The following is a 17,025-nucleotide window of genomic DNA, read 5'->3' as shown; positions in this document are numbered from 1 at the left end:
ACCATGATGTGATGTCCAATCTATAGTTACCAGTCAGAATTGTGACCAATGATACCTTGTTCAAGCTGGTACAGCTGGACAACAGGCAGCCATAGCAGTCATCACTATTGTGTACCAGAGACCAGCAACTGAACATGCCTATACAGCTTTAACAGCAGTGGGCTCAATAAGTCTTCCTCCCACTTACCCAATACACATATGCAAACTCGATTGTGGGTATATCTGTTTTCAATAGGGATCGGAGAGATTACTATGCACCCTCCAAACTTCCCTGCCTCCATTATATTCCTCTGTCTCCTCCAGACTCCTCTGTTCCCTTCAGACTTCTCTGTTCGCTCAAGGCCCCTCTGTCCTGTTCAGACACCTCTGTCCTCTTTTGCTGCTCACCTTCAGACTAATTTGTCCTCTCCAGACTCCTTAGTACTCTAAAGATAACTCTTTCCTCCCTCAGGCTTTTTCATTCCCTGCAAACTACTCTATCCTCCTCTGTCCTCCAGCTCCTTCTGTCCTCTCCTCTCCAGCCTCCTCTGTATTTTCAGATACCCCTGTCCTCCTCTGGGCTTCTCTGTCACCCCCTTCAACTCCTTTGTCAGGAGAGCCAAATATTATCTAAATATCTAAATTATATAAATATCTAAGATTTCATACTTGTATTCTTCACATCAATAACATATGCAACACGTGATCACGACTACACACGTTGACCAGCTATTCCTCTTTCGCACATAGTTTTTTTTTTCAGTGACTTGCTCAGTATATTTTATTAAAATCCAGGGGTGGGGCCACAGAAAAAAATTCTTATTGGTGTCAGTTTCACTCTAAACTTTGTCTAAAATACTGACTACAGTACTAGGTGTGAACCCAGCCTAATACGCTACACTGTGTTATGTGTAGGCCAACTTTGAAAAAATCTGCCGAACCCTTGAAGACCAGTTGAGTGAACTCAAGACCAAAGAAGAAGAACACCAAAGACATATTAATGATATTAGTGCTCAAAGAGCCCGGCTACAAACTGAAAATGGTGAGACTATTATGGTTGCTATGTAGCATTTCAGAATCTGTAAATCGATGTCCAGTGTTACTTCATCTATGATTAAAAAAATATTTTATATAGGTGAATATAGTCGCCAACTGGAAGAAAGAGATTCACTGATCTCTCAGCTCTCTAGAGGCAAACAGGCCTTCACACAGCAAATTGAAGAGCTCAAGAGGCAATTGGAGGAAGAAACCAAGGTGTGTTATATAGAAGCAGCTTAAAAATGTATTGGGTATTAAGAGGGTTTAAAGCCTATGATGCAATGACTTTTCTAATAAGTAGGAATTTTCCAAAGCAGAGAACCCCTTTAAGGAAACAGTGGTAAGGTTCAGCTTTTTTTCTTTATAGGCGAAGAACGCACTTGCACACGGCTTACAGTCTTCCCGCCATGACTGTGACTTGTTGAGGGAACAATATGAAGAGGAGCAAGAGGCAAAGGCTGAACTTCAACGTGCTTTGTCCAAGGCCAATGGTGAAGTTGCCCAATGGAGAACAAAGTACGAGACAGATGCCATCCAACGTACAGAGGAGCTGGAAGAAGCCAAGTAAGTGTCTTACTGGTCAAATGCTACCATACTCAGCTAAGGTAATTAAACTGTTTTCGCTCAAATAAGGGTTGCTTTATGGTGTATGATGGAAGTAAAGTTAAGAGAAATAATAGACAATCTAAATATAGAGATAATAGATAATCTAAATAATATGATATACTATAACATGAACACATACATGATAATCCAGGAAGAAGCTAGCCCAAAGACTACAAGAGGCTGAGGAACACATTGAGGCTGTAAATTCCAAGTGTGCATCCCTGGAGAAGACCAAGCAGAGGTTGCAGAATGAAGTTGAGGATCTCATGGTTGATGTGGAGAGATCCAACGCTGCCTGCGCTGCTCTAGACAAGAAGCAGAAGAACTTTGATAAGGTGTTACATTGTAGAAGCATATTTCTGTTTCGAAATTTTGGATAAAACCAAAAGTTTTGGCCATCATAGTAATTCGGTAAAATATTCCATTCCTTCCATGTTTTATAGGTTCTGTCTGAATGGAAGCAGAAATATGAGGAAGCACAAGCAGAGCTAGAAGCTTCACTGAAGGAGTCTCGTTCTCTGAGCACCGAGCTGTTCAAAATGAAAAATGCCTATGAAGAGTCTATTGACCACTTAGAGACCATCAAACGAGAGAACAAGAACTTACAACGTAATAACTTAAACTGTAATAAAAATATGGTATATGGTTAGACATCAGCATAGGCCAAACTTCCTCCCGTAAAAGGTTAACGAGTGTCTCACTATTAATCGTGTAGTAAATGAGTATTCTGCAAATAAAGACACTTTGGAAGATGCACAAGTTCAAAACTGACAACAAAAACCCAGAAAATTATCAAGACTTGGTTTTTCTAAGGTTGTAGCTCCTTCTTAGGACTTTCAAAGTTATCAGAATTCTGTACATAGCAGTCTTAAAGAGTTTCAGTGGAGGGTTAGGTTACGATTATGATACCAATTTTGCTCACACCAAGTTCTCATTTTGCAGAGGAGATTTCAGACCTTACTGAACAAGTAGCTGAAAATGTGAAGACTCTTCATGAAGTAGAAAAGGCCAAAAAGCAAATTGAGCAAGAAAAGATTGAGGTCCAGGCAGCACTGGAGGAAGCGGAGGTAATTTTTTTGTAAACATATTCTAACAAGATCTTACATGGCTAAAAGAATAGAACAGTGATTTAAAACAAACTTCCTGCATTCTTCTTCACCTTGCAGGCATCTCTTGAACATGAAGAAGGAAAAATCCTCCGAATCCAGCTGGAGCTCACCCAAGTGAAATCTGAAATTGACAGGAAGATTGCAGAGAAGGATGAAGAAATTGACCAACTGAAAAGGAACCACGTCAGGATTGTCGAGTCCATGCAGAGCACCTTGGATGCTGAGATCAGAAGCCGAAATGATGCTCTAAGGTTGAAGAAGAAAATGGAAGGAGATCTGAATGAAATGGAGATCCAGTTGAGCCACGCCAACCGCCAAGCTGCAGAATCTCAAAAACAACTGAGAAACGTCCAAGGCATGCTTAAAGTAGGTATTTATTAAACCAAACTAAATTGTTCTGATGGAACAACGTTAATAAGTCAGCCCCATTGCATTTATTCTGATTTCTTCTCACAGGACGTCCAAATTCATCTGGATGACTCGCTCAGGTCCAATGAAGATCTGAAAGAACAGCTGGCCATGGTGGAACGCAGAGCAAATCTCATGCAAGCTGAGATTGAAGAAATTAGGGCGGCTCTGGAACAGACTGAGAGGAGCAGGAAAGTTGCTGAACAGGAGCTGCTGGATACAAGTGAACGCGTCCAACTCCTGCACTCACAGGTACCAGATTTAAGAAAGATTTAGAGGAGGAATGGCTGGAAATAATCAAACATTAGCAGAATTTTGACCAACCTGTTCCTTTTTTCACAGAACACAAGCTTGATAAACACAAAGAAGAAGCTTGAAACTGACCTTTCTCAGATGCAGACAGAGGTCGAGGAGGCCATACAGGAAGCTAGGAACGCAGAAGAGAAAGCCAAGAAAGCAATCACTGATGTGAGCATTTGTGATATCTTTATCAAGAGGAATATTCATAGTATGCTGAACTAGAACATGCCGTATTTTTTATCTTGGTTGAAATTTTTTACATTTCCATCCTTCTAGGCTGCCATGATGGCTGAGGAACTGAAGAAAGAACAAGACACCAGTGCTCATCTTGAGAGAATGAAGAAGAACCTTGACCAGACAGTGAAGGATCTGCAGCTGCGTCTGGATGAGGCAGAACAACTGGCTCTTAAAGGCGGGAAGAAGCAACTCCAAAAATTGGAGGCCAGAGTACGTAAGACGGAACTGGAAACTTGACAAAGTGTAAGGTGTTGCTGCTGCTCATATAAATCTTGTTATTGTTTGTCTTCCAGGTGAGGGAACTTGAAAATGAGCTTGATGCTGAGCAGAAACGAGGCTCAGAAGCCATTAAAGGTGTTCGTAAATATGAGAGACGTGTAAAGGAACTCACATACCAGGTAAGGAGACATTGATTACTAAGGATAGGGATCATACAACATTATACCATTGGGAGTACATCGGTCATATGATCCATAGATACAACAATGTAGATACAGCAGCTATGGTGAGGATGATAGACAATGCAAGGTTTGCTAACAATAATGTACTGGAGCTGGATTTGTGGTACAGAAGCCATAGTTAGGAGGTTAGGAGTTCTTGGATAGTCAAGATGATTTTTTCACTAGACATAAGTCTTGTTAGTATCTCGACTAGTATCTAAACCCACCCTATAAACCAGACACATATTGTATCAAAGTGGCTTTGGCTTTTGGTAACTTTTGTTGGCCTGTCTTCTGTTTATTTTCAAAGTCTGAAGAAGATAAGAAGAACATTATGAGACTTCAGGACCTGGTAGACAAACTTCAGATGAAAGTCAAGGCGTACAAGAGGCAGACCGAGGAGATTGTAAGTCAAATTGGTGACACACGTTTGGCTTGTCCAACAGTGAAGAAACAGAATAATTTTTTGCCAATTGTCCTGATCCCATGTGTTACCAGATAAAATGTATACCAGCTGGATCTCCTCCATGAGAAACAGCACCCCTAAAAAGATCAGTCACAAGCTTCTCACCTATCCAACCAGTACCCTGCCCTGTACTGACAAGGAGAAAGAAACCCCAAGCCACTGTTTACAGATGGGGTTTCTATATCAGCTAATATCCCAGTCATGTACAAAGGTTTCCCATGGAGAATTGCCTGTAAGACTTCCTATAGACTTCCTTCCAACTAAGGGTATGTTCACATGGAGCAAAAGCGGCAGAATTCTGTGGCGGATTTCTCCACTGCGGAATCCCCTGTGTCACACAGTGTCTCTATGGGAGGGCCTGCGTGCCTCTGCTTCCGTCACTCTCCCCTCAAAGAATTTGCTCTGTGTGAACATACCTTAAGGCTGGGTTCACACTACGTATATTTCAGTCAGTATTGTGGTCCTCATATTGCAACCAAAACGTACGACTACTGGAGGGAAAAAAAAACCCGGAGAAAAAAGAATTTTCATGTTGGAGTAAGTCTAGTTGTGTAATGTCCAGAATAGATTTAAGTTTAGTGAATGAGCACATGGCACGAAAAATTGGTTAAATATCTTAAGAGAAGTTTTTCGGATCACACACCTATGTTAATAAAAATTTGCACAGGGAAGGTTCAACAATTAAGGACAATTAAAATAAATTCACACTGGTTAAGCCTCATAGAGAATAAAGAGGGGATTAGAAGTACGGTTAAAGAATTATGGGAAATTAATTGGGGGACTGCTAGTCCACAGGTGGTGTGGGATGCCTTAAAGGCATCTATAAGGGGTTTATATTTTGGGGTTATTTCTTGCACTAAGAAAGGGTTTAGGCAGAAGGAGTTAGATTTAAAAAAGAGGGTGGGAGAGTTAGAGGAAGAATTTATAAGATCTCCTTCTTTAGAAACATAGGGAAGATTAAGTAAGGGACAGGACACTCTAGACAGACACCTACTGGAAAAGGTTAAAAACCAGGCGGCATTTGCAGGGTTGAAAAAATATGCGAGCTCAATGACACCCAATAAAGGGTTAATAGCCATAATAAAACATCAGGAGGGGAAAAGGGCAATTGAGGCAATAAGAACAGAGAAGGGGAAGCAGTGAAGCAGTGAAGCCAGAGCAGTGAAGAGCTAGTTAGATTCTTTGAGGGAATTAAAATGCCCAAGATTAGTGATAGCCAGAGGGAAATGTTAGAGGGTCCAGTGACACTAGAGGAGCTGACACAAGCGTTAGATACCTCAAGGGGGGGGGGCTCTGCTCCCGAGAGTGATGGGATCCCCTTTGGGATTTATAAAGAGCATCGAGAAACCCTACTGCCCGCACTACAAAAAGTCCTGGAGCACTCCATTGAAGGGGGAGTTCTTCCTCAATCAATGGGAGAAGCTTTGATAGTGTTAATTCCCAAGCCGGGCAAGGATAAATTGGAGGTTGATGCGTACAGGCCCATGTCGCTCATAAATTCTGATGTAAAATTGTTCGCTAAAGTCTTGGCCGGGAGACTCAGTGGGGTTGTTGGGGATATTGTGCATCGGGACCAATGTGGCTTTATCCCAGGCCGGATGGCCAAGCACAACTTGAGACGCCTATGGGAGAACATTGAGTTGACTGGAGAGCCTGGCTCCCACTCCATCCTGTCACTTGATGCCACTAAGGCGTTTGACAGGGTGGAGTGGGAGTATTTGTGGGTGGTGTTGAGACAGTTCGGGCTTCGGGCCTAGATTTTTGGGCATGATAAAGTTGTTATATGGGGGGGGGGGGGCACGGGCTTCCCTCTGCATTAATGGTAGTAATACTGTAACCTTTCCCCTCGGTAGGGGGACGCGGCAAGGGTGTCCCCTCTCCCCTTTGCTCTTCGCCCTAAGTATTGAACCTTTAGCTATAAAGCTGAGAGAAGATCCTGCGGTGATTGGATTCGGGGCGGAGGGCGAAGGGGATAGGGTGTCACTATACGCAGATGATATACTGATGGCGAAGGAGGGTTCGAATTAAATTGGATCTCCTTTGCGCCCCAAAGGAAAGTGGGGGACTGGCTGTACCGGATATAAAAATGTACTACCTGGCGTCCCAACTGTACTGGTTCATTTGGAGTAGAAATAGTAAGTTTTTTTCTGGGGGGATGGGGATGAGAGATCAAGATTGGGACATTTGTCAGATGCTGGAAACAGGGATGTGGAAACCCAAAAGTTGTAAAAAGTTGAAAGTGTGGGAAGTGGTTAAGAAAGTGTTGGGAGTTAAGGGACTCTTTGGATTTGCCCCATTGTGGGGAAATTATAATTTGTCGTCCGTTAAAAAATTTATGGGAACTCAAGAAGTTGCAGAGAGCTGGGATAAAAAACCTAGAGGATGTATGGGATAAAGGAGGGATTAAGGGTTGGGATACCCTGAGGGAGGAGTTTAGTGTGCCGGACTCTGCGTGGATGGAATATGCTAAGCTTAAAGGGGCCTTGGGTTCTTGGTCTAGAACAGATAGAGGTTGGGTAGAGGATCTACATCCCTTGGTTGGGGCTATCCGGTCCCAAGAGATTAAGAAGAAGTGTATTTCGGCTATATATGGGGTGCTTTGTAGGGAGAGCAGGTGGAGTTTTAAGAGTCAAGAGAAATGGCAAACAGATTTAGGGGGAGGTGGACTGGAGAACTGGCCGGTTATATATAAAAATATTTAAAAAGTGTCGGGTTCCGGTAGCCATCAACTAATACAATTTAACATAGTTCACCAACTTTATTATACCCCAGTTTTCTTGGTAAAAATCAAGAGGAGGGAGGAGGATAGTTGTCCACGCTGTGGGATTTTGGAGGCAGGATTCCTGCACTTATTGTGGGATTGTCGGGAGACGGGACCACTATGGAGTTATGTCTTTGAGAAAGTAAAGGAGGAACTGGGGATTGGGTTGTCAAAGGATCCACGGTTAGCTATTTTGGGGTGTACATCTAATTTGAAGATTTCCAATAACAAGAAGAATAGAATACTTAGATATTTTTTTTATGTTAAACTACTGTTGGTTCGTAATTGGTTATCCTCAAATGCCCCAGGTAGGGTCCAATGGGAGAGATGTTATACATTATATGAAAAGTATTATGAAAACATGAGTCATCAATAAGGGGCCATGGCAATTTATATATATGTTTAGGTATAAATATTGTTTTTTTTTCGTTTTTTTTTTTCGTTCATGCTCAGGGGTCGGGAGTGGGTGGGAGGGTTGGGAAGATGTTGATTTTATTGAAGGTGGATTTAAGATTGCACTCATGTAAATATACAAACTTGTAAGATGTTGTTATATTTTGGATAATGGATAAATAAAGCATTTAAATATATATATATATATATATATCAAAAAAATATTGCAATCAAAACCAGAAGTGGATGGATTAAAAACACAGAAAGGATCTGTTCATACAATGTTGAAATTGATTGGATGACCGCCATATAACAGTAAATAACGGCCATTATTTCACTACAACAGTCGTTGTTTTAAAATAACAGCAAATATTTGCCATCAAATGACGGCCAACCACTCAATTTCAACATTGTGTGAACAGAGCCTTTCTATGTATTCAATCCACTCCTGGTTTTGGTTGCAATATAAGGACCACAATACTGACTGAAATATACGTAGTGTGAACCCAGCCTAAACCAGTATGCTCAAGACCAGATCATATATGAAATGTATAAATAATACAGAGGTGCAAAAAGTACAGTGAAACCTCTTTGGGAATGCCAGCTAAAATTGCACTAATAAGAGACCTATTGGGGTGACACTGTGCATAGGGTATGGTAAACTGAAAATCCACCGCACAAAATGTGGTCTGAACAAGGGCCTTCTCTTCCGAAAGAAGTTGACTGTACTTGTGACAGAGCTGTGTCGACATTTATGCATTGTTCATGGAGTACACCTACAGGCTATGTTCTCACGGCGTATATTTTCGTAAATGTACGACCATTGTTGCAATCGGCAGCAACGGCCATACTTTGTACAAAAAGACATGCTGTCTTATCTTCTATTGGATCCCGGCCAGAGTATATACACATGGTATACGCTCCGGCCGGGATCCCTCGCAGCGCCGCTAGGAACTGACATGTCTATCCAGTGAATAGCGGCTGCAGAAACCCATGTCAGTGCACTCTATGGAGCAATCGGCTGTGGCCACAAGTTCCATAGTGTGCCGTGGGAGTTCTGATGCGGGCGCGCACAGATGCGTCCGCATCAGAACTCTGCAGCCCGAAAGCTCATCTGGCCGGTACTGCAGTACCGGCCAGGAGGATCTTTTCAGAGACCGGCCGTTCCGGGTCCCGGCCGGGACACACAATGGCCGGTCTGATACGCTGTGGGAACATGGCCACATACTGTATAATGTAGTGAACTCTATGACCAATAAAAGCTATTCTGGCTTTGGACTCTTACTATCACGTCTACATTAATACTTTTCTCACTTAACACATTCCAGGAGGAGCAATCCAATGTCAACCTGTCCAAATACCGCAAAGTGCAGCACGAACTGGAGGAAGCAGAAGAGCGTGCCGATATTGCCGAGTCTCAGGTCAACAAGCTTCGGGCTAAAACAAGGGAAGTCACTAAGATCAGCAAGAGCGAAGAGTAACTGAGCCACAAGGTGAATGAAGACCTGCACATAATGTGAAATCTTTGTCACTTTGTCCCTAAATTAATGTTGTCGTACATTTTTAGCTATAAATAAACTATAGATCTTTGCAAGAAAGTGATTGTGTGTTCTCAGTTTTTTTTTCATTTTAGTATTTAAGGGTTATCTACACGCTTTATCAACACTTAAAGGGATTGTACTATTTGATACGTGATTTTTTTTTTCACTACCTTGTTGGCACTGTCATGGAGATTACAGTCCATTTTTCAAAATGCCGTCTGGTTCCCGATTTGTTCATGTGCAGTGGGCCGCTTTATGCACAGGCGCCGCCCAGTGTAACAATATCCCCTCCTCTAATGGAGGTGCATCACCAAGGGGAGAGGATATCATTACACCAGACACGGTGGTTTGAAATATGGGCCGCACCACTGGGATCCCTGTGCAGGTGCCAACAAGGTAGTGAAAAAAAAATGTAGTTATCAAATGGTACATTCGCTTTAAGAGGCTCTTCATCAGCAACCACAATGATTTTGCATTTAAATAGCTAAAGGTAAGTACAGGACAAAGCTGGAGAAGATGATTACTAAACAGGGTTCTTTACTTTGGACATTTGACAACCACAAAGTGTCTCCCTGCTGGAATATGTGTTCAGTTACCCTGCAGCACCAACGCAAGGGAAATGAAGCATTACACCGTGTAGAGTCACATCATTGGGATGCCATTTAATGATGGACAGGACAGGTCCTCCAGAGTGATAGATGCTTTTTGTAGCCTCTTTTAACTTTGGCTAAGAGATGAAGATCCTGAACAGAGGACCTACCTTCTCTGCTAACTCCAAATCCCCTGGCCGGTTGGCTGAAAATTGTTTTTTTACGCCAGTTTCTGTGTTCTTCCCACAAATTCTTCCCATAAGTTATAGTGAACTTACAAATGGGATTCTAGAACATCCAACTGTTCTCTGTGTACATCGGAGCACAACAAAGTGCCCTTCATAATGACTGATGGTTGTCGTATCTATTCTACTATGGCGATTACTTTTAACTGATGGAACTTTGTATCATCAGTTTGAAAAAACATAGGGGACTCTTTATGACTACAGTATATCTTGGTTGTTTCTGACAGGTTCTACCATCATCACTATAGTATCAATCAGTCTTCAGATCACTGACTTGCAGCATAGCGCATAAACATAAAACAAGAGACAACACTTAATTTATGTTCTTTCTCAATGGTAAAAAGTATCACTACATGGGTTCAAGTGTTTGCAGAAGGTAGATGGGACTATTTGTTGCTATAGATCTACAGTATATATAAACCACAATGATTTGGGTAAAACAAGTATAGGCACATTGGGGGAGATTTATCAAACTGGTGCAACGTAGAATTGTCTTAGTTGCCCCTAGCAACCAATCAGATTCCACCTTTCATTTTCCAAAGAGTCTGTGAGGAATGAAAGGTGGAATCTGATTGGTTGCTAGGGGCAACTAAGACAATTCTACTTTACACCATGTTTGAAAAATCTCCCCCATAATGTCTTCTCAGTGATCTGTGATTCCCTCTGTGATGAATCTAGTCAGCTCTCAGAAATAACGAAATGATCGCCATTATTGCAGATATCTATCGTAATTAATGATTCTGCTCATTTACAAATAAAGCTTTTCGATACAATAGTTTATGGTCAACTTGTAATTGTAATCTCTACGGGTGACTCCATCTTGGAATCACGTGATATAGTGGCTATCTAAAGAAGTTTGAGGAGATATGGTGGAGATTTATCAGAAGGTTGAGGTGATATGGTGGAGATGTATAGAAAGGTTAGGTTGATTTAGTGGAGATCAATAAGAAGGTTAAGGTGATGTAGTGAAGATCTATAAAAAGGTTGGGATCTATAAGAAGTTCAGAGTGATATGGTGAAGCTCTGTAGGAAGGTTGAGGTGATATGGTGGAGATTTATAAGAAAGTTGAGGCGATATGGTAGAGATTTATAAGAAAGTTGAGGTGATATGGTGGAGAGCTGTAAGAAGACTGAGAAGATATGGTGGAGATCTATAAGAAGGTGGTGGAAATGTATAAGATGGTTGAAGAGATATGGTGAAAATGTAGAAGATGGTTGAAGAGATATGGTGAAAATGTATAAGGTTGAACATATATGGTAGATATGTATAGGAAGGTTGGGGAGATATGGTGATGTATAAGAAGGTTGAGGTGATATGGTGGAGATGTATAAGAAGGTTGTGTAGATATGGTGGAAATGTATAACATGGTTGAAGAGATATGGTGAAAATGTAGAAGATGGTTGAAGAGATATGGTGGAAATCTATAAGAAGGTTGAACATATATGGTAGATATGTATAGGAAGGATGGGGAGATATGGTGGAGATGTATAAGAAGGTCAGGGTGATATGGTGGAGATGTATACGGTGGTTGAAGAGATATGGTGGAAATCTATAAGAAGGTTGAACATATATGGTAGATATGTATAGGAAGGTTGGGGAGATATGGTGGAGATGTATAAGAAGGTCGAGGTGATATGGTGGAGATGTATAGGGTGGTTGAGAAGATATGCTGGAAAGCTATAAGAAGGTTGAAGATATATGGTAGATATGTATAGGAAGGTTGGGGAGATATGGTGATGTATAAGAAGGTTGAGGTGATATGGTGGAGATGTATAGGGTGGTTGAGGAGATATGCTGGAAAGCTATAAGAAGGTTGAAGATATATGGTAGATACGTATAGGAAGGTTGGGGAGATATGGTGATGTATAAGAAGGTTGAGGTCATATGGTGGAGATGTATAAGAGGGTTGAGGAGATATGGTGGAGATGTATAAGAAAATTAGGCTGGCAGAGGATTTATTAAGACTTATAAGATGGTTGTTATATACGATAGATATGGAATTATGAAGAGCAACGACCTCAAAGGCTTTGGAGACTTTGCATTAATAGAAAAGCTTATTGCAGTATAAGTGGAACACCATGAGTATACTGAAGAATAACCAGTTTCGTAAAGGTTGGGAAGTCTTCTGACAGCGTCTTCTTTTTTATTTAGCCTTTATTTGTAGGGGCCATTTATATCAGGATTGGACTTCATGTTTCCTTCGCATTATATACAAATAAATTACAAATAGGAATTTTTTTATAAAACAGCACCTGGTTGAGTATCAAATCCCCAGGCCTGAAATACTTCAGTAGGTTCACCCACCTATAATCTTTCCTTTTGGCTCCTGTGTCAGCTTCCATTAGGTCAAGGAATATTTCATTACCAGATCTGGGGTGTTAAATATTTTACTATAAGTAGATGTTACTGAGATATAGCGCAGCCATCTGCTCCTTATCGGGTATCCGAGGTCAGAATCGTCATCCTAACCCGGACCTCACTACAAAAATACATTATCATCTAACGTACAATCTGAGACACAGAACGCTAAGAGACCTCATCCTAATGCACTACGTAATAAGCAGAAAAGAAAGAATAAAATAAAAATCTGTAAAATGAATGAAAAACTGCAACAAAACCAAAAATCACAAAGGTAAATTAAACAAAATCGAATAAGGTTATCGTGAAATTTCAGTGTCATATATACGGCATCGCACCCATTCACGCCAAATGATAACGAAAAATAAAAGGAAAAGTAAAAAAGGTTTTTATTTACAAGAAAATTCTGAGATGATACACGGTAATTTATAGACATATTACAAAGATTATAAGTTTATATTATATATTGATGGCTCATACATTCTGTCACCTGTTGAGGAGTGTGGGGGGGGGGGGGGGAGAGGGGGACGTTTTACAGTGTGTTTCTAATAGGGTCAATGGGGAATTCCAGACTATAAAAGGGACACGTAGGTTCATGTTTTCGTCACGTCTTAGATACCAGTGATACCACAGATGTCTTGCATTTAGATACACCAATCACCTTATCCATATTCCGCATGTGGTTTCTGGGGAAACAAAAAAAGATAGAATACTTAAAGGGGAAGTCCAGTCAAAGGTTTTGGAGACAGAAGAAATGGAAAGATCCGGAACCAATATTCAGTATTTATATTCTGGATCCTTCTTAGTTACAGATAGCTCGGTGATTTACTGTATGTTATAGGGTCACACTGAGCACACTTAACCCCTAGACGACCCTGGACGTCCAGTTATGCCCAGGGAGTCTGTCACCAGACGACCCTGGGCGTAACTTTACATCCAGGGTGTTTATCCCGATATGAAGCGCCCTCCGAAGCGCCCTCACCGTTAATGACAGGTTGCAGCGATCAAGACCGCCGGACAGCTGGAGGTCTCTTACCTTCCTCCGTGCGGTCCGATTGGCGGTCTGTTGCTTGAGTCTGCCACAGGCAGGCTCAATCAGCAGAGCGCCTATGACACTGATCAATGCTATGCCTATGGCATAGCAGTGTACAGTGTTTGCAATCCATTGATTGCATGTAAAATCACCCCCCTTTCCCATTATATAAATAAAACATATAAAATTAAATAAACATATAATATACCGTAGCGTGCGTAATGGTCCGATCTATTAAAATATATCAATTGTCATTGCGTAAACGAAAAGAGGGAAAAAAAGTGCCAGGATTGACGATTTTTTGTTACATTATATATATAAAAAAACTAGTAAAAAGTTACCAAAACGTCCGAGCTACACAAATATGGTATTAATAAAAAGAAGAGATCATGGCACAAAAAATGACACCCCATACAGCCCCGTAGGTGAAAAAATAAAACCGTTATAAGTGCCATAATAGGACCATTTTATTAATAATTAATTGCAAAAAAAAAAGATTTAATAAAAAAAAAATATATAACATTAGAGAATCTGTGTAACCTGCATATGGTTGTGTTCGGACTGACCTATAGAATAATGGTATCATGTCACTTTTACCATATAGTACATTACGTAGACACAGGAACCCCCCAAACGTTACCATATTGCATTCTTTTTTTACGATTTCACCAATTTATATCTTCATAAATAATATATTTGGGATTCCATCATACATGTTATGGTAAAATGAATGACGCCATTACAAAGTACAACTATTCCTGTAAAAAACAAGCCCCCACATGGCCCTGTAGATTAAAAATTTAAGTGCTAGAGCTCTTAGAAGGGGAGGAGGAAAAAACAAAAACGCAAAAATCAAAATTTGTGCGGTCCACTGGGTTATTTTGGGCCTGGTCCTCAAAGGGTTAAAGGGGTTTTCCCATGAACAACACTGTCCACCAGCTGTCCACAGGACTGGTGATGATCATCTGATATCCCACATTCAATAGTTTGGTGGGCTTGTGCTCTGCTATTCCAATATTCTCTGGGGTCAGAAGAGAGAGCTGAGAACACAGCTCTGCTACCTCCATCAGTCCCATAGAGCCGAGGGCAGAGAACACAGCTCTGCTATGTCAGTCCCATAGAGCTGAGGGCAGAGAACACAGCTCTGCTATATCTGTCTGTCCCATAGAGCTGAGGGCAGAGAACACAGCTCTGCTATATCTGTCAGTCCCATAGAGCTGAGGGCAGAGAACACAGCTCTGCTATATCTGTCTGTCCCATAGAGCTGAGGGCAGAGAACACAGCTCTGCTATATCTGTCTATCTATCTATCTATCTATCTATCTATCTATCTATCTATCTATCTATCTATGTATTATCTATCTCCTATCTATCTATCTATCTATCTATCTATCTATCTATCTATTATCTATCTCCTATCTATCTATCTATCTATCTATCTATGTATTATCTATCTCCTATCTATCTATCTATCTATCTATCTATCTCCTATCTTTCTATCTATCTATGTATTATCTATCTCCTATCTATCTATCTATCTATCTATCTATCTATCTATCTATCTCCTATCTTTCTATCTATCTATCTATCTCCTGTCTATCTATGTATTATCTATCTATCTATCTATCTATCTCCTATCTTTCTATCTATCTATCTATCTATCTATCTCCTGTCTATCTATGTATTATCTATCTATCTATCTATCTATCTATCTCCTATCTATCTATCTATCTATCTATCTCCTATCTCCTATCTATCTATCTATCTATCTATCTATCTATCTATCTATCTATCTATCTCCTATCTATCTATCTATCTCCTATCTATCTATCTATCTATCTATCTCCTATCTATCTATCTATCTATCTCCTATCTTTCTATCTATCTATCTATCTATCTATCTATCTATCTATCTATCTATCTCCTGTCTATCTATGTATTATCTATCTATCTATCTATCTATCTATCATATATCTATTATCTATCTCCTATCTATCTATCTATCTATCTATCTATTATCTATCTATCTATCTATCTATCTATCTATCTCCTATCTATCTATCTATCTATCTCTGTTCTATCTATCTATCTATCTATCTATTATCTATCTATCTCCTATCTATCTATCTATCTATCTATTGTATCTATCTATCTATTATCTATCTATCTATCTATCTATCTATCTATCTATCTCCTATCTATCTATCTATCTATCTATCTATCTATCTATCTATCTATCTATCTCTGTTCTATCTATCTATCTATCTATCATATATCTATTATCTATCTATCTCCTATCTATCTATCTATCTATCTATCTATTGTATCTATCTATTATCTATCTATCTATCTATCTATCTATCTATAGATAGGGTTTTCCCATGAACAACACTGTCCACCAGCTGTCCACAGGACTGGTGATGATCATCTGATATCCCACATTCAATAGTTTGGTGGGCTTGTGCTCTGCTATTCCAATATTTTCTGGGGTCAGAAGAGAGAGCTGAGAACACAGCTCTGCTACCTCCATCAGTCCCATAGAGCTGAGGCAGAGAACACAGCTCTGCTATGTCAGTCCCATAGAGCTGAGGGCAGAGAACACAGCTCTGCTATATCTGTCAGTCCCACAGAGCTGAGGGCAGAGAACACAGCTCTGCTACCTCCATCAGTCCCATAGAGCTGAGGCAGAGAACACAGCTCTGCTATATCTGTCAGTCCCACAGAGCTGAGGGCAGAGAACACAGCTCTGCTATATCTGTCAGTCCCATAGAGCAGAGGGCAGAGAACACAGCTCTGCTATATCTGTCAGTCCCATAGAGCTGAGGGCAGAGAACACAGCTCTGCTACCTCCATCAGTCCCATAGAGCTGAGGGCAGAGAACACAGCTCTGCTATATCTGTCTGTCCCATAGAGCAGAGAACACAGCTCTGCTATATCTGTCAGTCCCATAGAGCTGAGGGCAGAGAACACAGCTCTGCTACCTCCGTCAGTCCCATAGAGCTGAGGGCAGAGAACACAGCTCTGCTACCTCCATCAGTCCCACAGAGCTGAGGGCAGAGAACACAGCTCTGCTATATCTGTCAGTCCCATAGAGCTGAGGGCAGAGAACACAGCTCTGCTATATCTGTCAGTCCCATAGAGCTGAGGGCAGAGAACACAGCTCTGCTATATCTGTCAGTCCCATAGGGCAGAGAACACAGCTCTGCTACCTCCATCAGTCCCATAGAGCTGAGGGCAGAGAACACAGCTCTGCTATATATGTCAGTCCCATAGAGCTGAGGGCAGAGAACACAGCTCTGCTATATCTGTCAGTCCCACAGAGCTGAGGGCAGAGAACACAGCTCTGCTATATCTGTCAGTCCCACAGAGCTGAGGGCAGAGAACACAGCTCTGCTATATCTGTCAGTCCCATAGGGCAGAGAACACAGCTCTGCTATATCTGTCAGTCCCATAGAGCTGAGGGCAGAGAACACAGCTCTGCTATATCTGTCAGTCCCATAGGGCAGAGAACACAGCTCTGC

General features: G+C 41.0%; 1 protein-coding gene across 1 annotated transcript in view; it reads left to right on the top strand.

Annotated features, from left to right (window-relative positions):
* Positions 1-17,025, top strand: part of LOC138771893 (uncharacterized) — a 54,939-nt gene that overhangs the window by 16,792 nt on the left and 21,122 nt on the right. Inside the window, exons 28-40 of the mRNA XM_069951895.1 lie at positions 895-1,021; positions 1,115-1,233; positions 1,385-1,581; positions 1,775-1,958; positions 2,067-2,232; positions 2,566-2,690; positions 2,790-3,098; positions 3,189-3,392; positions 3,483-3,608; positions 3,717-3,887; positions 3,971-4,075; positions 4,428-4,523; positions 9,066-9,214. Of these exons, the coding sequence (XP_069807996.1) occupies positions 895-1,021; positions 1,115-1,233; positions 1,385-1,581; positions 1,775-1,958; positions 2,067-2,232; positions 2,566-2,690; positions 2,790-3,098; positions 3,189-3,392; positions 3,483-3,608; positions 3,717-3,887; positions 3,971-4,075; positions 4,428-4,523; positions 9,066-9,214 (2,078 nt within the window). The remainder of the gene's footprint in view (positions 1-894; positions 1,022-1,114; positions 1,234-1,384; positions 1,582-1,774; positions 1,959-2,066; positions 2,233-2,565; positions 2,691-2,789; positions 3,099-3,188; positions 3,393-3,482; positions 3,609-3,716; positions 3,888-3,970; positions 4,076-4,427; positions 4,524-9,065; positions 9,215-17,025) is intronic.

The sequence above is a fragment of the Dendropsophus ebraccatus genome, chromosome 14, assembly GCF_027789765.1.
Source record: "Dendropsophus ebraccatus isolate aDenEbr1 chromosome 14, aDenEbr1.pat, whole genome shotgun sequence".
Taxonomy (NCBI): domain Eukaryota; kingdom Metazoa; phylum Chordata; class Amphibia; order Anura; family Hylidae; genus Dendropsophus; species Dendropsophus ebraccatus.
The sequence above is the reverse complement of the archived record's forward strand: the minus strand, read 5'-3'. Positions and strand labels throughout refer to the sequence as shown.